Source organism: Podarcis bocagei (assembly GCF_964188305.1).
Source record: "Podarcis bocagei genome assembly, chromosome: 6".
NCBI classification, from domain to species: domain Eukaryota; kingdom Metazoa; phylum Chordata; class Lepidosauria; order Squamata; family Lacertidae; genus Podarcis; species Podarcis bocagei.
The window spans coordinates 31,088,869-31,116,721 of NC_138130.1; the positions used below are offsets into that span (position 1 = coordinate 31,088,869).

A 27,853-nucleotide genomic window follows, 5' to 3' on the forward strand; every position below is an offset into this window, starting at 1 on the left:
GAATCACATTGCCAAATGGTTATCAAACAGAAGGAATCCAGCGACGTCCAAACTTTTTTCAAAGAGGGCCAGATTTGATGAAGTGAAGGACCGTGTGGGCCGACCAAAGTTGTTAACCTTTTTTTAGGATTTAAGTTGTTGGGGGTTTTTCTGGATTTTGCCCCAGGAAATAAACCGCCACAGGGACCGCACGCATTAAACTGACCAGCTGGCTGGATTAAGCCCCCAAAACGGACTTTGGACATGCCTGCAACACATCATGGTTTTCAGTGCTGTGCCATATAGATTCATTTGAGGAAAATACAGCAGCAGCAGCAGAAACAGGATACCACCTTTATTAAAAGGTAAAGGTAAAGGGACCCCTGACCATTAGGTCCAGTCATGTCCGAGTCTGGGGTTGCGGCCCTCATCTCGCTTTATTGGCCGAGGGAGCTGGCGTACAGCTTCCGGGTCATGTGGCCAGCATGACTAAGCCGCTTCTGGCAAACCGGAGCAGCGCACGGAAACACCGTTTACCTTCCCGCCAGAGCGGTACCTATTTATCTACTTGCACTTTGACATGCTTTCGAACTGCTAGGTTGGCAGGAGCTGGGACCAAGCAACGGGAGCTCACCCCGCCACGGGGATTCGAACCACCGACCTTCCGATCGGCAAGTCCTAGGTTCTGTGGTTTAACCCACAGCGCCACCCATGTCCCTACCACCTTTATTAGGATCAACTAAAAGCCATAAACCAGTGAGCTAGCTTCCTGTCCCAGGCTGGATGTTAAGACCCTCCCATTCCTTTGCCTGATGATTGGTTTTCCTAGTTAATTTGATGCTGTGACCATCTTCTGTGGCAACAAAGACAGCTGCTCCCAAAAGAAATCAGAGGGCTCCTCCAGACTGCTGTTTTACTGTGTGTATTCTGAAACATCTTCTTAACATTAGTGCATTAGTTGTAGATTTATTCTGCTTGCAGTTTGCTTTGCAATGCTTCCGCAATGGTACCACATTATTGCTGTCTATAGCACACAATAAAACTAATAATAATAATAATTTATTATTTAGTTTCCCCAGCCACTCTGGGCGGCTTCCAATCGAGTGTTAAAAACAATACAGCGTTAAATATTAAAAACTTCCCTAAACAGGGCTGCCTTCAGATGTCTTTTAAAGATAAGATAGCTGCTTATTTCCTTCACATCTGAAGGGAGGGCGTTCCACGGGGGGGGGGGTGCCACTACTGAGAAGGCCCTCTGCCTGGTTCCCTGTAACCTCACTTCTCACAATGAGGGAACTGCCAGAAGGCCCTCAGCGCTGGACCTCAGTGTCCGGGCAGAACAATGGGGATGGAGACGCTCCTTCAGGTATACAATAAAACTAGAACATTTATGGGATAAAAAGGTGGGATTTCAGCAGTAAGTTACAGGATATACACTGCTTGGAAATGAACCCGAACTTTTGCAGGGGCAAACAGTACTGAAAGCGGGATTGTGAGTGACTGCTCCAAAAGCATCAGGAACACAGATCGTCATGAATGTGCAATTTTTAAAAAAATGACCGCTGAACAGCCGTCATGTTACACCCCTCCTCACAAAAATTGTGCAAATAAATCAGGACTGAGACCCAAACAGCATGATTATTTTAAAATTGTGCAACAGCCTTTATGAATCCAAGACTGTTTCCTGAGAGCACGACCCGCCTCATTATAGAAATTACGCTTTCCTGTAGGCACAAACACAAGATTCTCTTAACATTAAAAAAAAATGCTCTGTAAATACAAGCAATGTGGATTGAATATGTTGAATGATAATTAAAAGTTTCATGAGTAAAATATATAGAGCAGAAGCATATTGTCATAATGACTATTGTGGGATTAGTTAAGTAATGCTGCTTTGCTATATTCCTGTTCAGCATAAGGTCCAAACCACTTCATCCTTCCTGAACATTTTTGTCAATAAAAAAAATGTATATCATTGTCCATTCACCAATTTATCATGGTTGGAGTTATTTCACAAGTAAATTTCTTACAGTTTGACACTGCTGGTTCTGTGAACGAGCCTGAGACCTCTGGGTATAGGGGGTTATATAAATTCAATAAATAATAATAATATATTTTACATTTTACTTTTTAGTATTCTTTTGCCCCTTCTAAATCAATAAAAGAACTGGAAGTTAAAAACATTTCTACCTCTGAAACATCACATGCTTATCCGTAAAAAAATGTATTTCCTGAGAATCATTACTATTCATAACAACAATCATAGAAGGCAAATATTGCAAAGGAACAAACAGCGTTATGGTACTTTAAGCCAGAGAGTTGTATCCAACTACACAAAGTACACCCATTTACATTAATGGACCTCAGTCGTGTTTATTGCTGTTGATGGGTCTACTCTATGTTGGATTCACTTATAATTATTTTATTACGACATAAGCATTCATGGACTAGAGTCCTGTTCACTCAATGTATGAAGCATTGATATAAGTAAGGATAGGCAAACTTGTTCATTTCAATTTTCCCAATTTTCCAATCTTAGGTCCACATTTCCACATCAGTTTGTGAATTTTTCTTTTGAGTTCTCATTAAAATCCATCAGCATTTTAATGCAAATTACTCCTGTTATACACATGCTCATACGTGATTTGCCTAAGACACATTTTTGCAAAGCAACATCCTCTAAAATGATGCATTTCTGTATGTTATTTTCATGTATATGGACATTTTTATGGACACTTAACCCGAGTACTGTATATGCATTTTTGTACAAATTAATTGTCTGGAAAACTACATTGCAAAGTTCAGAGAAGTGTGAATTTTGAAGGATGACCGTTTCCATGGTGTTTGTGAATTAAAGCAAATTTGGGGCAGGTGTGTGTATGTATTTGCAGGGGAAGAATAAGCAGTGAGGGGCAAGGGAAATAAAATATAAAAAATACAATCTATTACATCAAAACTTAAACGAAAGTCAAATATAAACACAGTGACAATTCACAAAATAACCCAACTACTCCCTGAATATTGCAAAGGGTGAGTTCAAATGAAATGGTGCATATAAGAGGCTGCAAATGATTTCAGACACGTCTAAGTTAGTCGTCAAGTGTTACCATAATACAGTAAGAGTAAACAATGAAAAAACTGCAAGGTTGAATTTCAGCAGAACAAAGAAACAATTGGCCAAATGTAGCTAGGGGCTGCGTGTTCACAGAAAGAGACTTCCATTGGGGTTGCCATACATCCAGAATTTCCCGGACATGGCTATAATTTGGTCGTAGAAAACAGTGTCCGTGTGGAAATCGCTGAACAGTGTCCAGATTTTCACTTTTTGAAGTAAGGCAGCCCTGCTTCCATGGATCTGTCTCTAGCCGGGTGGTGTATCAGACACAAAGACCTATGCTCCAGATGTGATTTTCTTCTATGAGCCAACCTTTTGCGCAAAGCTAAAATCCCATTGATAGGCTGATTGGCAGGACAAGGAAGGCGGTGGTCTAGATTCACTAAACAGCTGGTTGTCAGCATTTCAGCTTTCTTTAAAACAGGATACACGGGTATAGCTGATCCACATGCATTCAGCTGGAGTGTAGCCACTGTGTGTAGTTTTCCTCCCACAACAAGAGAAACAAATGAAAAACCCTGCTCATCATACATTAGTAGAAATAAGTCATTTCAAGTTGATCATTTTTTTGTTTGAAACACCATGTGAATTTGGTACATTAAGAAATGCTAGTGGAAGCGATGTTGTCAAAAGAGTCCATTTACCATGTACAAATGGTGGCTGTAACAGCATCATCCATCAAAGTAGTCTTTTGAAACAGCTGCGCCAGGAGTTATTAAAAGGATACAAGGGTTTCTGTTGTATTGAGAGAGGTTGGCACCAAAGGTAGTTCTGGAGAAATCTGGTGTCCTGGTGGCATTCGGTATCTGACCTTTTTCCAGAACTTGGTATTTGCAGAATAAGAATGCTTCTTCGTAAGGTCACCTTTCCATCTAATGGCTCCCTGCTTTTGCTTGATGTATCTAATGGATTCTGGCAAGCTGCTGTAATCCTCTATTTTACCCATTTCGATCAGAATGACTTTCATTCCAGCACTTTCACTCATAAGGGCATTGTACAAAGCTATTTGCTCCTCAGGAACCCCTTGTGATATACTGTAGGTTTGGAATCCTGGTACTAAAATAATGATTAGCCTTCTGCTTTGCTTAATGGTTTCATCAATAACGTTGACTACAGCTGTAAATTAAATAAATAAATAAGATAAATACCACACCAAATATGGGCTTCTGCAAGTTAATCACCTACTTTTTGTGATATTCATGGATTCTTAACGGTGCAGAAATTTTTCTTAGGAGGAAAAATCCCAGATATCTGACCATATGCTCATAACATATTGATGCCTTGGGATTTGAAATACGTATTCAACTCTGTGTGGGTATCTAACTTTGGCTCAAAAGCAAGCAAGCAGGATGGAAAGGTTCGTGCTCCATATTAAACAGAACTGCAAGATGTCTATCAGTTATTGCAAGTTATTAACACCTCATTAGTTTATGGATGAGACTGAGACAACCTCTTTCATTTAAAAAACAATAAGGATGAATGAATGCTTTTTTCTTTTCTTTTTTTACCTTTTCCTGGTAAGTCATCCCGGCCAAGGATAAATAGATTATACCCACACTTTTTCTCCAAAACCTCAGGAAGCACTTTCAGAGCAAAACAATCTTGGGTATCCGTTTTTGGATACAGTACGTAGGCATCATAGATCTTGCCATCTGAAACTGAACACCACATGTAAACCTCTAATATTTTACTCTTCGATACTTGCATTTCCAGTTTTACTTGGTAAACCCCCTCCAGGAAAAGCTAATGTTTGAATAGCAGCTGGTTAAGGAGCAACATTGGGCAGATGCCATGATTTGATTCTATCTGGCCTGCGTGTTGATATGGCAGCCGCCTGCAGTGGAAGACTCCTGGACTGATTAGGCAACACCAGTTTGTGAAGGGATGATGCGAATTTACAGAGGGGAAACTTGGATTACAGATTTGGAGCGTAAAGAAGAAGAAAGACACAAAATCCACACAGAAATGTTTTGACTTAACTCATTTGCAGAATGAACTCAGATTATTGAAAATAATGAAGGATTAACATCAGAATGAATTATGGGAATTATTATAATGATTATGAAAAGCAGTAGAACTATGAGGTGATTAGGATTTCCTCCGTTCTCAAAGCATGGGAAGTCAGCCAAAAATTTATAATTAGGCATAATTTTGGGACTGTTCGATTACTGGATAATTTATATAATTTGGAATATATAATATGGTTTGACTGGATTGTTAAAATGGAAATTTAATAAATATTATTTAAAAAGAAAAGAAAAGAAATAAAGAAACTGAACACCACAGACCAAGGTAATTGGCAGAGCTAAATAATAACATAAGGTGCTAGGTATACTGTGCTATTTTTATGCTGCCTATTATCAGCAAGTAGATCAGCATATATCTCATGTTTTTAAGTGACATTCAATGGCCAATCCTGCCTTGGGACAAGATACAGGGGCAGCTTGGGCTGCGAGCTTTATTTCGGTTCCTTCCCATACCACTCCAGTCATTTTTTAACCTAGGAGTTTGCACGAGAGGAGCTGGCATTGTGGCTACTTCCAAAGCCAACATGGTCAGCTGCTGGAAGTGATGAGGCAGAGATGAGCCACATTATTAGCCCTGCCCACCTGGGTTTCTACAGCAACAGCATGGAAAGTGCAAGGGGATGGCACCTCAGATAACAAAATAATCGGCACTGAATCTCAGCCATTAGCAACTGCCTTGCAACCACTCCATCTGTAGATATCACATGACTACAGCTGCCCATTGCTTTGCTATGGCATGCTTCCCGCACCCCCTTCTTTGCTTTTATTTTTGTGGCCGCAGATCCGGGCACTGCATTCTTTCCCTTTCACAGTAAATAATATACCATTACCTTTTTTATGAAGAAAAGGGTGGCATGACTTCCGATACCAAAGTACAAGCTCAATCTTGAACAATGCGCAGATCAGCACAGGAATAAAAATGAGCAACACCAGTGCAATCAGTCCCAGGATATTTTTGGCTGAAATGGAAAAGAAGATGAAAATTAAAAAAGTGGAGCCACTCAGATGTACCAGGATCAGACAAGCAAAGCATATATGAATATTTCAAAGTAGGGTAAGCAGCTGGGATCCCACTAGGACAGGAATTGGAAATGTTGGGCCCTCCAGGTGTTAGAATCATAGAATTGTAGAGTTGGAAGGGACCAGAAGGGTTATCTAGTCCAGCTAGATGCATTGCAGAATAGAAGATGGACCACAACTCCCATTATCCTAGAGGAGGGGTCAGCAAACTTTTTCAGCAGGAGGCTGGTCCACTCTCCCTCATACCTTGTGGGGGACCGGACTATATTTTGAGGGGGGAAATATGAATGAATTCCTATGCCCCACAAATAACCCAGAATTGCATTTTAAATAAAAGCACACATTCTACTCATGTAAAAACACGCTGATTCCTGAGGGTCCTCAACCCTCCAGAGGCAATTTGAAAGGTGTGTTTATTCATTTGCATTCTTCACAATGATTCATTTTTTTACTAATAAAAATACCAGATGACATACGTACGTGGGCGTTGTATTAAGAAGTATGCAGCAACTTCGCCCGCCTGGCAAACAAACCGCTGGTCATAATCTTCATTTTTCACCTCATTGATGGTCAGAGGGACTACATAAGCCCATGCTCCTTCAACAGGGAAGTCTTTTCTGTTCAAAAAGTAGTAGAAGTACACATTGAAAATGTGTTCTAAAGGGGCATTGTGGGGGTTGCAGCAAAGGATTTCCAGGTGCAAAAACTGCAGCCCAGATTTAAACTAGCTGTTTGGTGGACAAGGTCATATCATTCACTCTTGGGCCGATTCAGTCTACCCTGTCATGCAGCTGTGCAGATTTTATACATGGCCATTTTCTAAACGAGATCCTGTGTGGAATCTGCTGTGGACAAAGCTGAAGGACAGAAGTGTCCCATGCCATTTGTCGTGAGTACACAACGAGAGGAAACAAATCATGCTGGATTTATTTACGTTAAAAATAGATATTGCAATTTCTTTCCACTTCTATTACTTTCCTTCACACACCTTTAAACCAATTTTCTGCTTCTTTTTCTATTACACATTGCAATTGAGTAGATTGGAAGTCTAACACAAAGGTGAGGTGAGGGACGGTGATGGGAAAAGGAAGTATCTGTGGGATTGAGTGTGGGTATGTATGAACATTTTTAAGGCTTGTATGAAATGTATGTTTGTATGTATATTCGTAACATGTGTGTATTAATGCTGAATTATTTTAATAATAAAAACTTGTTTAAAAAATAAAATAAAAATAGATATACTTACTCGAATCCTTCTTCAATTCTACCATTAAACAGGAAGTTCACTGGAGTATTATTGACTTTCCAGGTGATGCTATTTAAAGAGTTTCTGTAACTTGACACATTGCACATCGTAAATATTTTGGAGCCTGCAAAATTCATTATCAGAAAATGGCCATAAGACACTTTCAATAAATTGTAGTTGTACAATCATGTCACATCTTCTGGTATATAATCTCTCGTTGTTTGTGCTAATGTAGTGTTTCAGTGATGTCTACACTGGCTTGGTCATGTACACAGAATGAAAGATGGCAGGATGCTCAAAGATGTGCTTTACGGGAAAGCTGGATTCAGGCACCAGGCCTGTTGACAGGCCAACCTTGCATTATAAAGATGTCTGCAAATGTGACATGAAGGCTGGCAACATTAACGCCAATGTTTGGGTATCCCTTGCAGATGACCGCAGGGCATGAAGACAGACAGTGAGGTCATGTATCCACAGCAGTGCCCAGAAGAGACCTCTGGGAGGAGCACAGAGAGAAGAAATGCCATGGTACATCTGTAACAGTGAAACCAGATGCCTTCATCTGCCCCATCTGCAATAAAACATGTCTCTCCCATATTGGTCTCTACAGCCACAGCAGGCACTATAAATCTCCAACAGTTTGACTTTACCCTGATGGCAAACTCTTCCATCACCTTTTGAGACGGATGGATACCAACGACAACAAGAGTAAACCATGCACAAAATACAATTATCAGAGCTCTGCAGATTTCGAAAACTATTTAGGGGGGAAATTCTGTAGCAAAAGCAGGAGGACACTGAACAGTCAAATACGGAACTACTTAGAAAGTGCAATGCTAGTGAGTACTACTGATAACAGTGGCTTCGACTCATGGAAATAATGAAATGATTGGGTTCGTGTTCATTTTGTGTTGTTGTAGGTGTTTTAGTTCGGCCAGTTCTCTTTAAAATATGAAAGCACTAAATGACTTACCAAGTTCAGCTTCAATAGTATTATTTCTGGGGTACAGAATCTCAGTTCTTTTCTTTGGTTCATTCTCTAGCAACAGAAAAAGGCAGAAATATTTTTATAAGATCAGATAAAGAACAACAACTCTTTTGGGGGGATGGGATTTCCATAATAGTTCAGATAATAGATATGGTCAATATATAATAATAGATTTTGTCTTGACTCTTGATGATTGGGAAAAGAGTCCAGGCCTCAGTATGGCCCAGATGTCTTTACAACAGAAGATGTTCCTTAGGCTCCAGGGCAGGTAGCCACACCCAGGCAAAATCTCAGGGAGGTAGCAGAGAGCTCTCTCCATCCAAGCTGGGTGGAGTTTATTATTTAATGTCCACTCCTTCCTTCCTTCCTTCCTTCCTTCCTTCCTTCCTTCCTTCCTTCCTTCCTTAGGAGCCCAGAAACTGGAAGCCAAAGTCTGCTAGAGAAGAAAGTTGGGAGAAAATCAGAGGAGAAGCCAAATGCCCTAACTTGATACTCTCCTGAACTACCATCAGGACTGGTCTGAGAAATTTTGCTACCAGAGGCAGAACAGCAAATGCCTTGCCCACAAACAGTGTGACAGACACCCACACTAAATATGGGCACTGGGTAACATGACCAATTTTATGAGTGTGCTAAAAGACACAACTCTCCTGTTTTTAACACAGGAGAGGTCTGGAATTGACTGTTTGTGGCAGCATTTGTGAGTCAGCAGAAGCAAGGTATTGTGCTTCTTTGAAGACTGCCCCTTGTCCACTCCCAGAGGTTCAAAGTATGAGGCAGTAACATACGGCGAATTTTTTTGTAAGGGAACAGTGAAGGCCAGAGGCACCAGCTTGCAAGTGTGATGGAGGTGGGGGGGGGGAATCACACGCATGAGCACAGCATAGCACCTTCCTCCCTAAACTGGGCAGAAGCTTCCAAGGCTTTGGGAAGGAGGCGCCAGGGGAACATTTAGGGGACTAACCTAGTCCCCGTTAGACCACTGACCACATGCCACTGGTATGAGGATGCACTTCTGAAACAAAACAAAACTATTTATTTAACGGCATTGAATGAGGATTCCAAATGTGACGATTACATAAACAAGGCACAAAACTTGGTCCAAAGCACACACTCTTTGCAAAGAGCTTTCAACCACACTGTTTTTAAAATCAAGTCTCAATATAGACTTTTCCCACCTAGACAAACCAGAAACACTCACTCAACCCTTTGTAGGGTTTCACCTTCCCCCTCAGGGAATTAAACGGTTGCCCTGCCTGGTTAAAACTTGTTCCTGACAGAGCAGGTAGCTATCTAACTCACTAACTGGCAGTCAATTCTCTATCTGAGCTCACTCAGACAGATCTAGGTCCCAGCCATCTGCCCTCACTGACTGACAGTCTCTATCTGACTGTTAAACTTCCAGCTTCTCAATTTCTGACCTGCCAATCCCTCCTGATTGGCTGATGGCCCAACCAGCTCTCACTGGTTGCTGGGTCCCCAGGAGGCTGACCCAGGGCCTGTCCGTCACACACAATACCAAAGACCGGCCAAGATATTTCAGCGCCTGATGCAGAAAATCACACAGCCACCTCTCCCTGGGAGTAAAATGATGATGAATTAAATAACTAACAGTCTGCTGTGTTTTCATGGCAACTCAAAGTCAACTGTTTGAGAAGCCACCTCACTCATGGTAGGGCTGGCTCTGGGTACCAAGTGACTCTGCTTTCCATAGCAGCTGCCCTCCCATTTTTCCCAGCAGGGGATCTTCTCTGCCCTCTGCTGGTGGATTCTGCCTGAACGATAGCCAGGACTGCCTTTCAAGGATTTCAAAGAGCCCCTCTCTCTTTCCCTAACTCAGACAACTGTGCCCAAACTCCACAGGGCAGCAACCAAGGACAAGGACTTTCAAAAGAAGAAGAAGAAGAGTTTGGATTTGATATCCCGCCTTTCACTCCCTTTAAGGAGTCTCAAAGCGGCTAATATTCTCCTTTCCCTTCCTCCCCCACAACAAACACTCTGTGAGGTGAGTGGGGCTGAGAGACTTCAGAGAAGTGTGACTGGCCCAAGGTCACCCAGCAGCTGCAGGTGGAGGAGCAGAGACGTGAACCCGGTTCCCCAGATTACGAGACTACCGCTCTTAACCACTACACCACACTGGCTCTCCATCCTCCAAAAGTGGGGGGTGCTTTCCTGCAAGTGCAAAAGAGAATAACTACATACTGTATCTGACATCCAACAGCAACTCCCCGTCTCTACCTCAAGTGACCTGCCCTGTGATGGCCTGGGATTCGGACCCGGAGGCTGAACCTGAGGGATCCCAGCCTGCACAGGATTCCCATCCTCCAGAACCAGCTGAGCCGGGGCTGGGGCCTGAGCCTGAAGGGTCCTCACCTGTGCTGGATCCTCAGGTGCAGGCACCAGCTGAGTCTGCTCTGGCTCCTGAGGTGATGGAGGACCCATTGCCTGCAGGTGCTCCACTCTCAGCCCCGTCAGAGGAAACTGAGGTTGCCTCTGGGTCCGGTAACCCTCCAGCCTCTCCTGAGCTGCGAAGGCTCAGGGAAGAGAGAGGCAGAGGGAACTAAGTTCCCGCAGGAGGAGTGCTCGCCTCCAGGCCAGGAGAGGCAAGTCACCTGTGGACCGGGGCCACCCTATGCCTCGGGGCAGATAAAAGCCGGCCAGCCCCAGTCCCAGGTTGTGGGAGCAACGTTGTTGGTAGCCTGTTCCTGCCTGCACCCTGTCCTGCTCTCCTGCCAGAGTTCCTGACCTCACCCGACTCCCTGCCTTGGACCCAGCTTCAGCTTTGATGGACAGCCTCCATACTGCACCCTTGACCTCGGACTGGACTCGGACCTCGCCGCACAGTTAACCGTCGGGACCAGCACATGTCCAGAGAAAACATGGGATGCTTCCAAACTGTGCTTTTACTGCATAATGACCATGCTTTGCTCACTAACTTTTTACAGGGCAGCTACATGACATCATCATTAAATGACTGCTTTCCTCCTGCTTCTTCACACTTTCACAGTGTAGTGTAGTGTAGTGTAGTCTCCGCAGGTAAAGACGGTCCTAGGACTACTCTTAAAGAATTTAAGAAGAGCCTGCTGGATCAGGCCAGTGACCCATCTAGTCCAGTACCCTGTTCTCACAGAGGCCAACCAAATGCCTATAGGAAACCTCCATGCAGGATCTGAGCACAGAGCACTCTTCCCCTCCTGTGATTTCCAGAAACTGATATTCAGAAGCATTACCCTTTTCCATGATGCATGGTTTATACATTTAAAACAACATAGTGGGCAGGTGAGCCTATCGCCCTACATCTACTGAAATGCATTTTCAAAACAGTTCCTTTCCCATTTTAGTAGGTTTTTTAATTTACCCGTCTTTTCTGTCAAAGTAATAACATAATTGTCCAATAGTGTTCCAGTTATAAAAGTGCTTTAGTGTGTGTGTTTTTTAATGCAAAGAGAAAGCCAACCTGGGGGGACGGGGCACTAGGGTGTCATTCATTGGGAACCCAGTGAACTGATACTAAATGGTAATGGGAAACATGTGAGTTGCAACCAAGTTCCACTCAGAAATGACTCATTGAAATTAATCTGCCTACGTTATGTTAATACATAAACAAGGAATAAATAGGAAATCAGTCAATAATTATAGACCCATATCATTGCTTAATAATGATTATAAGCAGTTTGCGGGTATCCTAGCAAACAGATTAAAATCACTTTTAAAGAATAATATAAATCAAGATCAAGCGGGATTCCTCCCAAACAGACATATAAAGACAAATATGAGGATAGTGATTGATTTATTGGAATACTTGGAGTTAAGACCAAATAAAAGAATGGTGTTTATGCTAATAGATGCCGAAAAGGCTTTTGATAACTTATCAAGGGTATTCTTACAGAAGGTATTGAAACTAACATCACTGGGGGAATACTATTGTAGAGGTATAAAAGCAATCTATGAGAAGCAGCAGGCTAGGCTAATAATTAACAGTGGCAAGACAGAATGTTTCCCAGTGGAGAGGGGCACCAGACAAGGGTGTCCCATTTCACTTTTAATTTTTTATACTAACATTAGAGATATTATTATCAGAAATAAGGAAAGATAAAGGAATTAAAGGAATAACACTCAGAAAAAGATTTTTAAGATTAGAGCCTTTGCGGATGATATTTTGCTCACAACAGAAGAACCAAAAGTAAGCATCGCCAAAGCAATAGAGATAATAAATGATTTTGGTAGGGTGTCAGGTTTTAAGATGAATATGGAAAAGACAAAACTTATGGTAAAAAATATTCAAGAACAAGAACAAAAAGAACTTGAGGAGAAGGTAGGCCTACAGATTGTTAAGAAAGCAAAATATTTGGGTATAGATTTAACTATGAAGAATATCAAACTGTTTAAAAATAACTATGAAAAAGTTTGGAAAGGAATAAGAAAAGATTTTGAAACCTGGAGCAGACTAAAGTTATCAATATGTTCTACCAAAAATGCTATATTTATTCCAAACGATACCAATTATAAATAAAGAAATTTGCTTTGAAGAATGGAGGAAAGATATAATGAGATTTGTATGGCAAGGGAAAAAACCGTGGATAAAATATAAATTATTGATGGAAAGAAAAGAAAGGGGAGGATTGGCATTGCTAAATTTAAAATAATATTATGAAGCAGAATGCTTAATATGGGTAAGAGATTGGATTAAATTGCAAAAAACTAATATATTAGATCTTGAAAGTTTTAACATCAGGTATGGATGGCATGCGTATCTCAATTATGAGAAGGTGAAAGTCAATAAAGAATTTACAAATCATATATTTAGAAGTGCACTATAAAAGTTTTGGAATAAATATAGATTACAGTTGGAACCACAGACACCTTGCTGTAAAAAAACTGAATATGCGAACAAATTGGCCAACATATAGACAACTATTGGAAGAAGAACAAGGGAAACTCAGATTAAAATCGTTTGAGGAGATACGTCAATATGAAATTGAGAGATGGCATTATATACAACTAGGAAGTATATTTAATTCTGATCAAAAGAAAGGCTTTGCAAAAGAGGATTGAAAATTCAATATTATAATAATTCAAAACAATAAGAAATTGCTATCTAAAACATATAATATTTTACTGGACTGGGAATTGAAAGAAAGGCTTTGCAAAAGAGGATTGAAAATTCAATATTATAATAATTCAAAACAATAAGAAATTGCTATCTAAAACATATAATATTTTACTGGACTGGGAATTGATGGATGAAGAAGTGAAAGAAACTGTGATTAAATGGGCCCAAAGATGTCGGACATACTATTTATCTAGAGCAATGGGAGAAACTCTGGTGAGAAGATATTCGATTTACCGCCTTATACACAATCAAAGAAAATTTTATCAAGATGTTGCATAGGTGGTACTTAACACCAGTTAAGTTGGCAAAGATATATAAATTGAAATCTAACCTTTGTTGGAGATGTGGCAAAGAAATAGGAACAACAAACCATATGTGATGGAGGTGTGAGGAATCTCTAAGGGATGTACTGGAGACCTCATACAATAAAACTAAAAATGGGTTCAAGTTTTAAAATTAAAACTGCATACAACCCCGTTACATAGGGAATATTTTACAAAATACAGGCTTTACCAAGGAACTAAAACATAAAGATTTACCTTTAACAATCACAAAAATGCTCCTTGAAACATTATATTGATTCCCCAAATAAGTGTATGTTATTTTACATTCATATTTTCCCTTATCATCTTCTCTCACGTTGTTTATTACAAGATATGATTGCAAGACAAAAACTCGTTCATCCTGCTGCACTGTCTTGCATTCCTGAAAGCAAACAAAGGTTCAGTTTAAATGCACACAGAATGTGAAAAGTACACACTATTTGCTCATGCTTAGTTTGGCTTATCCTAAACAAATCTCTGTATAGAGTCTTATGCTAAACAAATTCACTGTAGAGGAAGGCAAAAATAAGAGAAATTATTATGTTCCTCTATTTTATACAATGTATGCAATAACTATTCAGTCAAACATTCAGCATGAAAAGCAATATTGTACACTGACCTTTTAAAAAGCACCATAGTGACTTTTTCTTATGAAATAACCTGGTTTTATTATGTTAATATATGTTACATTATGTGTTTTGAGTAAAGGGGCAAAGTGGCAAGCGTGTGTCTGCCTGCCCTGTATACTTTTTGCTGTAATGAGCTCTGGAGAAGTTGCAACGTACTAAATTTATGTGCCATCCCATTTATGTCTAGTTTGAGACTAAGCTGCCTAAGAGAATATGTAGTTCCAAACCCACGCTTCTTGAGAAAACTGGAATGAAGGGAGTTGCCTGCCTTGGGCTCACTTCCAGTTTCATAACCCAGATGGGAAAATAAATGATTTTAATTGTAGCCTGGGAGATTTTCCTGGAGAAAATAAGCGGGCAATGGAAGGGGTGAGTGCTCCCTTCCGCACCTGATGATGCTTCCCAATAATAATAATAATAATAATAATAATAATAATAATAATAATAATAATAATAATTTATTATTTATACCCCGCCCATCTAGCTGGGCTTCCCCAGCCACTCTGGGCAGCTTCCAACAAAATATTAAAACACCGTAATACATCAAACATTAAAAGCTTTCCTAAACAGGGCTGCCTTCAGATGTCTTCTAAAAGTCTGATAGTAGTTGTTCTCTTTGACATCTGGTGGGAGGGCGGGTGCCACTACCAAGAAGGCCCTCTGCCTGGTTCCCTGTAACTTGGCTTCTCGCAGTGAGGGAACCACCAGAAGGCCCTTGGCGCTGGACCTCAGTGTCCGCATAGAACGCATAACTGTCAAGTGTCCCTTATTTGAAGGGACAGTCCCTTATTCCAGCGCCATGTCCCGCTGCTGCCCCTTATTGATAAATGTCCCTTAAATTTCAAAGGAAGCAGCTCCTCTCCCTCCCTCCCTGCCGGCCAGGGAGGAGGGAGGCTCCAACTGTGTTGCTTGGCTGTGTTGCTCACCCAATAAGAGGTTCTTAAAAGACTGGGGGGTGGAGCTTGGATGCCTTGTGTGTGGCTAGTTAATGCAAGATGAGGGTGCTTTTGAATGCTGGACACCATTTTGTTGCTCGTGCTGCTGAAAAAATGCAGTGCAAAGCCAGGCCGGGGAGCCATCTTAAGTTGAGGCTGCATAGGGCTTGTGGTGCATGTGATTCAGATTTTATTCAGTTGAACTTCTGGTTACAAAGTTGGTTGGACAGTGTTCTCGAAGCTACCAGCATGAGTTTGACCAGACTGCAGGAGGACAGGGAGACTGGAGTGCCTGGAACAGGTGAGGCTGCAGGTCCCTTATTTTGGCTGCTGGCCCCTTATTTTCAAGGCTGCTGGTCCCTTATTTTCAAGGCTGCTGGTCCCTTATTTTCATATCTGTAAGTTGACAGCTATGATAGAACGATGGGGGTGGAGACACTCCTTCAGATATACTCCCCCCCCCCTGCCCTGGCTCTTCAGTTGTGAGAGAAATGTGACATTGAGAAGTTACTAACATTAACATTAAGTATTCATTAGAAGAAAAGAAGTGATGGGGAAGTACCACAGAAGAGGGGGACCTATAAGGGTTTGTACCTTATACCAACGAACAGAGAAAAAATCCAGCTCTCGTGTCAAGTCCTCCGTGTTAGAGCACACAATCTTTGCAGCTGATCCTTTTGGTACCGTTTGATTGTAGCTGGACTTCTCATTAAAACAGAGAGCGGCACTGTCGTTGACAACCTGTATTCTAATCCTATTTCTGTAGCATATTGTCGAATTCTGGTAACTAAACATGAAAATGTCAGAGTTAAAATTACTTCAGTTTTATGCTTTTGCAGCGTGAGCATACCCACAGCCATTCCAAGTGTTACCCCCACCCTCACAATCTTACGCTCTTTCCTTCTTGCTAATCCCAAAGGAGCTCCTAGCAATAAGATAAGGAAGGCGGCTGTTTGGATACCTTTTGTTATAATGACGACACAGTAGCAAGCAAACTTTTGTTACCAAATAGACCCCTGTCTACTTTATTGAGGCTGCAATCTTATACTCCCATTGAACTCACTTCAGCCTAGACTAGGGGCATGGGTGTAGCCAGAGGGGCATGGAGTCAGCTCCCCCACCCCTAAATCAAATCAAATAAATAAAAAATACTTGACTAAAAGTAGAAATAATCAGAATAGTTGAAATTGAAATGCGCGCTGAGGTCACCTGGATTATATTGTGAAAGGTTTTCAGCAAATCCAAGAAAAGTTGTTTTAGTCTAGATTTTTTAAAAAATAAGATAAAAAAATGTGTGTTCTTTGTAATTTTGCAAAATATCTCGTTAACCGCATGAAAGGTGCTCCTTGACGTCAATTTTTTATTTGACTTAGTTTTCAAATGACTGAAGATTTTGACAGATTTTTCTGAAAACTTGGCGTCAGAAGAAAGTAATTTTAAAACAACTGTTGTTGAAATGTTTCATTCTGAATCTGCTAGACAGAGCCAGATAGAAGATGGTGACAGGTAGGTGTCTTGCCCCCATCACAACATAAATTCTGGCTTCCCCCATGACTAGGGGTGGGGAACGTCAGGTCTGAGGGGCAATTGCAGTCCTCCAGGCTTCTCTGTCTGGCCCCCAGGACTCTTTCCAGACCCCTCACTGGGCCTGATTCATACACTCCGTGAGTATTCTTTGCCTGGGTGGAATGTGTACTTGAACTGTAAGAAGGCCTTTCTTGACTGGATGGGGGATAAAGAGAAATGCGTGACTGTGTGTAAAAACTATCCTATGGTAAAAAGGTAAAATTTACATTCAGTGATCCGCCCACTTCTGCCTTTGGTGTGGCTCTTGAAAAGTTATGCAAGAGGGAATGTGGTCCACGGGCAGAAAGAAAGGATTTCTCACCCTTGGAGAAGACACATATAGGATTGTACTTCTTGGACCAAATATGGAAACAAATGGAAATGGGAAAATAGATGGTCATAAACGAATACCCACTAAAATTACAGGACCTAAATCTGACGCTTCCATACCTAAGGGTGCAACATCTGAAATCTCCCAATTTGCAAAGGAATCATTTCTAATAGATCTCTGCCAAAATAGTTCAATCTGGTTGCCCAATGGAAGAGCACGGTCATTCCAATCTTACGTCAGTTTGAAGGTTTTCCAAAACAAAACCCTTTAGTCGTTTACCAGTGTTTCTTAACGATGTTTTGAAAACGTTCGGATTGTCCTGGACTTAGGCAATATTGCTGGAATGCAAGCACAAACACTGAAATAAACTGGACTGTGCACATTCCACAGTCAAATAACTGTGAATGCCTGAAGAAATGCTTTTATCCAGAGAGTGTAGTTTTACTGAACTTCATCGAGTTGAGGATTAGGTGATGGGAGGATAAACTAAAGATCACCAGTCATCTTAGGACAAAGATAGATGGCATACCATTTTGGCTGAATGGCTTTGTGCAATGGAAAAGGGGGGGTCAGGAATTAGTGTTGGAAAATACTAAGCAATGGGATGCTCTGACTGGTATGAGTCAAACACATTCAGAGCTGTTATACAATCACGTGTCAGTCAATTAGAATTATGAGAACTCTGAATGAAATCTGACAATATTCCCCAAAAGGCAGTCATCCCTCAGCAAAAATAACACAAAGTCTCAAGTCACCATAAAGACTAGCAAGTGTATACAGTGGTACCTCGGGTTAAGAACTTAATTCGTTCCGGAGGTCCGTTCTTAATCTGAAACTGTTCTTAACCTGAGGTACCACTTTAGCTAATGGGGCCTCCCGCTGCCACCGCACAATTTCTGTTCTCATCCTGAAGCATTCTCATCTCATTCTTAACCCAAGGTACTATTTCTGGGTTAGCGAAGTCTGTAACCTGAAGCGTATGTAACCTGAGGTACCACCGTTTAAGCTTTTGTATGCTTTCCACTTAAGATAGTGCTGCATGGAACGGATCAAATGGACTGCAGCCCATGAAAGCTTAGACCACAATGAATTTGCTGGTCTTTAAGGTGCCACAAGAGTCTTTGCTGTTAAGATTCTTCAGTGAGAACTACCAATGAAAGTGTAGATGGCAAAGGGCAGCCAAACTTTTGAAGGCAAAAACAGGTATTACCATTTTGTCTATATACATGAGCATTGGGGGCAGCATGCAAGGCATATATACAAGCATCCTAAAGTTAAACCCTGACATGTCATACTTTGAAAGCCACTCTAGTTGAGCACTTGCAAAAGTTCAAGCTTCTAATGCCCATTTAAAGGTAAAGGGACCCCTGACCATTAGGTCCAGTCGTGGCTAACTCTGGGGTTGCGGCGCTCATCTCGCTTTATTGGCCGAGGGAGCCGGCGTACAGCTTCCGGGTCATGTGGCCAGCATGACTAAGCCACTTCTGGCAAACCAGAGCAGCGCACAGAAACGCCGTTTACCTTCTTGCCGGAGCAGTACCTATTTATCTACTTGCACTTTGACGTGCTTTCAAACTGCTAGGTTGGCAGGAGCTGGGACCGAGCAACGGGAGCTCACCCTGTCGCGGGGATTCGAACCGCTGACCTTCTGATCGGCAAGTCCTAGGCTCTGTGGTTTAATCCACAACGCCACCCGCGTCCCAATGCCCATTTAGAGCACCTGTAAAAAGTTTAGTGGTGCTCATGGAACACCAACCTCAGCCACCTCCCCCTTTCCTTGCCCTCGAGGACCCAGGGACTCCCCTCGGTGACGGGGAAGGCAGTAGAAGTAACCGCGTGTGCTGCCTCTCCTCAGGGGGACATCTACTCTTGTCGGGGAGAGAGATGAAAGTATCGCCCAGCATCTCTTGTGGAATTTGAGGCAAATAGCCTCAAGGGCCTTCTTCCCAGTGGAAATTAATGGAAATAGCATTGTGTTACCCCTGGGCATATTGGAACATGAACTCCCAAATCCTAACTGGTGGAAATGGATGTTTCCAACATGAGTGGAGGGCCAGCTTCCACCTTCTGCCTTCCCTATGGCTGCAGGTAAGTTGCTGGGCCTGGGAGTAGCAGGAGAAGGTGCTTGAGGTTGAAGTTTGCTTGCACCAAGCCGTGAACACAGACTTGCTCCACTTGCAAGGAATTGAATTGGGGGGCTCGTGTATGGGATTTTTGTTTTCGTTTTGCTTTTGAGTGGAATGATCGATCTCGATGACCCTTGGGGTCCCTTCTGATTCTACGATTCTATGATCTGCAACCTCTCTCCAAAGCACAGCCTCAAGCAGCAGTTAAACAATATCTGCTTATCTCAGATTAGCTGCACTGGGAAATACAGTGGTACCTTGGTTCTCAAATGCCTTGGTACTCAAACAACTTGGAACCCAAACACTGCAAACCCGGAAGTAAGTGTTCCGGTTTGCAAACTTTTTTCAGAAGCTGAACATGCTCTGTTTTGAGTATTACGCTTCTGATTTGAGTGTTTTGCCTCCAATTTGAGTGCCACGCTTCCGTTTTGAGTGTTACACTGAGGTCTGTCTGTTTTTGCTATTTATTTTGCATTTTTGTTTTTGCAAAAAAAAATTGTTTTGTTTTTGTGACTGTGTGGAACCCAGTTCAGCTACTGATTGATTGATTGTGTGACTGCAGTACATTGTTTATTGCTTTCATTTTATGGATCAATGGTCTCGTTAGATAGTAAAATTCATGTTAAATTGCTGTTTTAGGGGTTGTTTTCCCATTTCTATGGGAAAGTGCACTTTGCTTTTGGAACGCTTTGGTTTTGGGACCATCTTCCAGAACGGATTAAGTTTGAGAACCAAAGTACCACTGCAGTCAGATTTCCAATGGTGTAGCCTGAATTACCACCCTCCGCCATTTACACACATGCACCACAGTTAAATGCAAGTCCTGACCGTATAACACATTCATATAACCCAGAATCTTCATATCTTGCAGGAATAAACCACAGCTTTGTTCCACGCTGATGAATTCTGGAGGATGGGTCTTTCGTTATAGGTGTTTCATTTCCACTTGTATACCAGCTGAAATTATAGGGTGTGTTTTCAAGATCTGGTGTTGGGTAAAAAAAACAATGGCGTCCTAGAGGTTCTCCTTCAGCAACGTATGGGTTAGCAATTTTAATATCCTGGACAATGCATTTCTCTGCAAGGAGGAAAGGAAATTTTTATTTTTAGTTTCGAGTGAGATTTTTTTTTATTGACTGTTAAAGGAGAAATTAACTTCAGCTAACCGATAGGAGCCAATTACACCTACCCACAATGTTGCAAGTTAGGTAATCTTAGCTTATAGTGTCAGACTAGGACCCAGGAGACCAGGGTTCAAATCCCCACTAAGCCATGAAGCTCACTAGGTGACCTTGGGCCTCTCAGCCTGACCTACCTCACAGGGTTGTGGTGGTGAGTTAAATGAGATGGGGGGACAGCCATGTATACCACCTTGTGCTCCTTGGTAAAAACAAGGTGGACTACTGAGGTAATAAATAAATACATAATGTAAGAAATAAATAATAAGTTTAAACTTACCCTTGCATAATCATGAACATACAAAGCAAATATCGGCAGCACAGCAGTGAAAAGCCAGAGTTTTAATCCTAGAGTATTTTGGGCATCTAACAAAGATTGCTGGTTTTCACTATTGCTTCATGTCCGCCTCCGCCCCCCCTTTAAATATTTGGAAAGTTTCCTACAAAATCAATTTCTGTATCACCCACCTGATTTGAGTACATAGAAGAATGATAGCATAACAGTGCAGGAAATGCCTAATGTGGTCTTCATGTTTTACTACACGAAAGGAAAGAGAGAGAAAGATTCATTAATGCCCTTTTAACTTGATACGTAACCCCAAAACACTTTCATTATTATTTTTACTAGTAACTGGTATCTGCAGCTGCAAGAATGCGGTTTTTTTCCTAGTTTTTTGTTCTCCCTCCTTCAAAAAAGAAAAAGTTTCTTAGCACTTCATGCAACAGAAAGCAAAAGAAAAGCTTTTCATCTTTCCATCTATGAACAGAAAATCATTCTCCTACAACATGGAGAATGGGGAAGCCTTTGTGGTGCTAACCATCCACAGTAAGGTGCAGCTACCTTAATAACTATTGTGCTCTAGTAACACAAATAGCTTGCTACAGAGAAACATATCCCTTTGAAAGTGCACAACATGTTAGTTCATGCACCAGCAAGCAAATGTTAAGTTTTCATGCACATACACAAAACTCATTCTGTTCCTGTTAAGTTGTGGGTGAACATATCAGACGACACAGCGATTCTTCAAACAGCTCTTCTTTATTCAGATGCCAGAACAGAACTGAATTGAAGGCCTCAGTCAGCCTGCTTATATAGAGCTCCAGTACCTTGTTACTGTAACAACTTTCTAAAACTATCCAATCACTGAACGTCACTTTCGGTCCTTCATTTGCATACTAACTATCCAATCACTGAACGTCACTTTCGATCCTTCATTTGCATAACTATCTACAGTATCCCCCTGCTGGCCCAGGGTGAGAACTTCAGTACAGAACAGTTCCCACAGCTGGTCCAAGCCATTTACCTGCCTCAGTCAAACAAGATGGTTTCCTCAACCCCTCATTCCACAAACAAAATCCTAATAAGGCCGCCAAGGAGAACGCTTCCTCCACTTCACCTGAGGGCAACAGGCTAGCTTAGCATGGCCTTTACATCTCTCGCTGCTACTCCATGCACCCAGCACCTGCCCCTCCCCTGAGGTGGCTGCCTCATTCGGCCATTGTAGGTCCAACCCCAACTGCTACACCATTGCCTGGCCACATCTAGGCCTTGCTAGATATAGAGATACCACCTGTTCCCTGGCTGGATATGTTTATGAAGAGATGAGTCTCAGCCCAAGGCGATTATCAGAATCACCACACGGTTGGGTCAGAAGAAAGTTGCTGGAACTTGTGAGAGAGTCATTGACTTCCACACATGCGTTTGCAGCCAATCCCAGCCCAACAACACACATCCCAGTATTAATATACACAGTTGCAGACATGCATTATATTTTGAGATAGAGGTTAAGCAGGTATATTTAAAAAATGAAGCATATGAAGTAACCTCAAGTGTAAGGAATAAGATCGCCGCAAATTCATTATTCAGCGACCAAAAGACACTGACAATTAAGGCAAAAGGTACAGCTACAACACATAAACAACAACAACAACACACCTAAAAAGCGAGAAATCAAAGCAATTTCCCACCTATGGAAATTGGCCCACATAGTAAAGTAACTGTGACTCTATCCTGTAAATATAAGGCTGTAAAATCACAGAAGGATATTGTAATGATTCCATAGTTCATTGGCCACTGCTTGTAAGGTCAGGGCTGGGCCAAGACATTTGTTGCCTCGGTCAGTAGACAAGATGGTGCCCCCCTCTCCATTCCACATGCAGAAGTTGACTGGACTGGCAGCTGAATCTCATATTTGCAAAGGCACTAGGACCGCATCCTTCACTGAACCTGAGGTTGGCAAGCTTGTTTAGGGCGCCGCATGACACACAGAGCTCTGTCCACACCTTTCCCTTCAGCATTTGATACCTGAGGCAGCTGCCACACTCTGCCTCACGGTATGTTTGGCACCAGGCAATGCCCACAGAAGATTTAGTAGGCTGTTATCGCTTCCATAGTTATTATTAATTGCTTTCATGCAGTTTTGCTTGAACTGCTCTTCTACAAGGACATTAGAATCTAACAATTATAATCACAAAAAGGAGAAATTTGACTCTTGCTGGGAGCTATCGGTGCAGAATTAACCACAGGTATAAAAATTTTGCCCTGGCTGTCATCAATACTGTATTAAATTAAAGATAATTTATGATCCTCTTTTGTCACCTGCCATTTTAGATCAAACATTATCATATTTATTTGTTGCTGGTTTCAATCTCAAATTTTGCATTATATTATTTTACTTTACTTCTATTTGTTATTGTGGGGAAGACCATGAAGGATTTTCACATTCCAGTTTTGAACTTTAGCCAATGGCAAGATACTACAGAAAAATCCCGAAAAGCTTCTCTGAAGGAATGGAGAGCCTCTCCTGAGCAATATTTATATTTGACCAATGGCAGCTAGAAATGAAGTTATTCTAATAATACAGTCGTCTAATAGTGAGATTGTTTTAAAAAAATGCATTTTCAACTAAGCTGTGAAAATCCAAGATGCTCAAGTCTCCCACTTTACTTTTTTTTAAAAAAAAGATGGTTGTTTCTAACAATCTGAAATATTATTTCTAGCCTCCATTCCTAGCTTCTGCTAAAATTATCAGTGCTTTAAAGGTATTTTCTTACTATCTCATAGGATCTTTAGGTCCAGGATATCTCAGGAGTCATCTAAACTCTCATATCCCAGCACGATCACTGAAATCATCTTCAGGATCATCACTAGTCCATCCCTGAGTTTGTGAGTCACATTTGACAACAAGAAACTGAGTCTTTAGTGTCATCAGTCCAGACACTCTGCCAATAGAGATTCAGTGCGTGTCTTCTGTGCCAACTTTTAAAACGCCTGATGAAAACCTTTTTATTCCACCAGCACCTATGCAAGCAATCTCCTACAATGGTTTAATGGTGCTTGTTTTTAACTCTTCTGCTTTTAAATCATTTTTTAATGCTTTCATTGTATGGCTTTTATCTTTTTTAATGTTGTAAACCGCTTTGATATGTTTCATGATGTACAAATATTTTTAATAAATAAATGTACATTCCTCAAAAAAGAAAACAATAGTATACAATGGCAGATCATACCAGCACATTAAGTAGCTCATTTCTAAATACTAAAGAATTTTCTCATTAACCTTCTCAAATATTGGACAGTCATTGTTAGCCTTTATAAAGTTAATTCCACAAACCTGGGGCAGAAGAGAATCAACCACCTTTCAGGTCCAAAAACTCTGTAGTGTCTCATGATGAAGCACCAAACATCTTCTTTCCAGAAAATTCCACCCCAAAGTTGCCTTGCCCCTTGTTACTGTAATCCTTCATGGAAGAGTAGAGTGTGGGTCTATTCTGGCAACAGTTCAATATAAAGAGGCTGGAAAGTCTACAGTACTCCTTAAATGGAAATACAAAAGACTCATTAATATCTCAAAACACCCTTATGTCCGATGAGAGCTCAAAACAGCCATACCACATCTCTCTTTTTGAAGCTCTGTTGAAGAGAAAAACCTGTTGCTGCATTCTGATCTTCTCCTCTATAAAATCAGCTTTGGGCATTATGGAAGTGTGCACATTTGCTGATGGTGAAGACCATGAAATTTAGCACCCTGTGGAGTAGTTCCATTGTACAGAATGCCTGGTGTATACCGAACTTGCCAGTGTACGCTTCTCGCTGCGTAAGGAAAGCTACAGAAGCAAGTCTAATCCGTATCGTACCGGATAGAAGTGGAAACCCACAAGCAGATGTGTGGCAAGAGCTTCACTCCTCTCCTTTAAACGGGTTTTACCCGTTTACAGAGTTGTAGGCAAGGAAGTTGTTAGGGCAGAGCAAACAATTATGCATGAACTTCAAAACAGCACAAATCAAAACTCTGAAAGGGGTGGCTTCCTTCCCAACATTTGCAATGGTGTGGGTGTGCTTAGCTCTCTCCAGAGACAAGTTGGAAAAGATAATCTCATCTGAAACAAACAAGGAATTTCATGCAGGAAATTCTTCTGGCCCCAGATTGAGTAAGAGCCATCTGTATGACAGACCAAACAAGTTGAGAGGGAAAATGTGCTTAAAATGTATGCAGTCCAGAGTCTAATATTACCCAACTGCACCTCTGTTTCAAATCATGGTTGCTTCAGAAAAGAGGGTGATATTTTTATCACTTCACTTTGAAGTTGTGGGAGTGGGGGGGAGAGCGCAAGCATGTGTGCCTGTGGTAATTCTCAAGAAGAGAAGTCAAACTCTCTCAAATCTCAGCGCTTCCCTTGCTGCAAAACTAGTTGGAACAGTTCTTCAACTCTACATTGAAAAGGACCCTCCAAGATTGGTAAAGAGCATGGCATCATGAAAACGGTGTGAGAGGAAGTCAAAGTACCAGGTCAAGAATGGAAAGAATGTCTGTCAAGTACCTGGAAAAGAGCTAAGAAATTGCCACATCATTTGCACTTGCAAAATGGCATGTACCAAACCCTAATGCACTTCCTTCTTAGGGGTTACCAGCTATGGAGTTGGCCACCTGGTCTACACATCACTTTTGCTGTAGTGGTCACCACATCCTCATCCATATTGTCGGTCACCAGAGGCGTATCTAGGGGTTGGTGAAACCAGGGGGCACAAAAATCACCTATCAGACCATGTGTGGTACATATATATGTTGCAATGTGCCACTTCTGTCGCAGTGAGATCAAATGTGGGAGAACCTTCCTCGCACCACAGGACAAAAGTGTGTGAATTTTTCCACCCTTCCTCCTTGCCTCACCTTCACTCCAGATGCTTTGATTACTTGGATCCTGTAAAATGTACCGTATTTTTCGCTCTGTAAGACACACTTTTCCCCTCCTAAAAAGTAAGGGGAGATGTGTGTGCATCTTATGGAGCAAACGCAGGCAGGAGGCTCTGCTCAGCACTCCCTTTAAAGAACCGTGTGGAACATCTGTGCGGCTCTTGGGGGCTTTTTCCTGAGGAGGGAGAAGGGCTGCCCTTCTCCCTCCTTGGGGAAAAGCCCCCAAGAGCCGCACACATGCTCCGCGCACTCTTTAAAGGGAGTGCGGCTCTTGGGGGAGCCTTCATCCAGCTGCTCAGAGAGGCTGTGTACGGCTATCCCATAAGCCAGGACAGCAAGAGGGATCGCTGCGCAGCGATCCTGCTTGCTGTACTGGCTTCTGGTTTAGCGCACGGCTCTTGTGGGAGGTGGGGGAAGGGACAGAGCACATGGCTCTGGACCTTTCCCCATCTCCCAGAAAAGCCCCCAAGAGCCGTGCGGAGCATGTGTGCTCTTGGGGGCTTTTTCCTCCTCGGGGATACATACAGGCTCTGCTCAGCACTCCCTTTAAATAATATTTTTTCCTTGTATTCCCCCTCTAAAAACTAGGTGCATCTTAGGGTCAGGTGCGTCTTATGGAGCGAAAAATACGGTAGTTATTCTAATGTGACTATCGTGGTAAAGTGATTTTTTTTCATTGGGAGGAGTGCTGATACAGCTCGTGGTCAAAGGCGCAAGGGACCCTGGGTACACCTCTGCTCTTGGTCACTGTAGGGAGTGAGTGTATATGTAATCACCCCAAATGAGTGACCCTTCACCATTACATTTGGGGTAGGTGGAAACGTTCTATGGAGTCTGCTGGGTGCATTGCATATGGGGCAGGTAGTCTAGGACTTGAATATCTGAAGATCCCATTCATTTTCAGTGCAAAGCAACCAACCCGACTTCTACATCCCCACCAGTATGCATAGCACAATGCATTGCACGAACCCAAGTACACCTAGAAGTAAGCAACCTTTCTGTTGGGTGAATCAAACTTCCAGCTGCAAGACCCTCAATGCCCTTGGAGTACAGAAACAAAAGGAAAGGCCAACAGGAATTTACAGCGATGGTGACAGAACTTTCCATAGCTTTCAAAGTTTTACAAATAACAATTTCTGAGGCAAGTTGTGTATACCATATCCTTAGGCTAGAACATGGTATGGAAATTCAGAGATACTTTCAAAACATGCAGACAATCTTAGCAGCGTTCATCCTTGGTATGTGCCCATTTTAATTGTCTATACATGTCTTGCTAATTTCCTGAGGCACAGTTCAAAATAGGTCTCAACAAGCAAAACTCAGAAATATATCTTCACCCAGCAAGAATACTCCAGACAGCGTTCTATTGCGTGGACAGGCAGAGTCCCCCAAACCCTTGGCGGCTCAAGACAATGTGCTATGGGATTAAAATTGGCCACAACTTTATTATGTTTCAGATGTGGGTAGACCTTGGCTCAGGCATTGGGCGTTTATCCCTCCCAGTCCCCCACCGGGGATCTGGGGAATATCAGGGTTATCCAGTGTGTGGGGTGGATGGGCTGGCTCTGGAGAACATATGTTCAAGCAGAGAGAGCCCGCCCCTGTTATGCCGCCGTCGCAGGGGAGAGCAATGACGACCTCTAGGCATACAGTCAAAGCTTCCCCTCAAAAACCCCTTTAACAGGGAACCCTGGTATCGCCGCCGCAAAGAGGAAGGGGGCGTGGGTCACCACTGCACACACACCCATTCAGGGAAGATAAACTAAAAGATTCCGCCCAAGGCCTGATACCACCAAAGTTGTGACATTTTGCTATGGGAAAGGCAAACCTGCCAATGCAGGAGAATTCCTTTCCGGCCCTTCTACAGCGACCTTGATGTAACAGCGCCCATGTAACTGTGGAGAAAAGGTTAACCTGAAAAAGAAGTCTTAACTGAGGGTGGGTAGGGTGGGAGAAGCTCTGGAGCCAACTGATGATTCCCAGGTAAAATCCTCCCTCTATTGTGTGGGCAGGTGGTCCCTCCCCTTACCTGGCCTGATCACCTTGGCAACGCTTTCCCAGGCAGGATTGGACGACTGAGGT

General features: G+C 42.1%; 1 protein-coding gene across 1 annotated transcript in view; it reads right to left on the minus strand.

Moving 5' to 3' along the window:
• Positions 1–2,181: 2,181 nt before the first annotated feature.
• The window catches only part of LOC308588519 (uncharacterized protein), a 51,346-nt gene continuing 25,674 nt past the window's right edge, over positions 2,182–27,853 (minus strand). Inside the window, exons 12-22 of the mRNA XM_081196927.1 lie at positions 22,882–23,031; positions 21,045–21,113; positions 20,227–20,476; positions 15,970–16,162; positions 14,028–14,193; positions 8,361–8,426; positions 7,388–7,511; positions 6,622–6,758; positions 5,952–6,080; positions 4,603–4,752; positions 2,182–4,210 (exon numbers count right to left, since the gene is read on the minus strand). Coding sequence (XP_081053053.1) covers positions 3,810–4,210; positions 4,603–4,752; positions 5,952–6,080; positions 6,622–6,758; positions 7,388–7,511; positions 8,361–8,426; positions 14,028–14,193; positions 15,970–16,162; positions 20,227–20,476; positions 21,045–21,113; positions 22,882–23,031 — 1,835 coding nt within the window. The 3' untranslated portion in view covers positions 2,182–3,809. The remainder of the gene's footprint in view (positions 4,211–4,602; positions 4,753–5,951; positions 6,081–6,621; positions 6,759–7,387; positions 7,512–8,360; positions 8,427–14,027; positions 14,194–15,969; positions 16,163–20,226; positions 20,477–21,044; positions 21,114–22,881; positions 23,032–27,853) is intronic.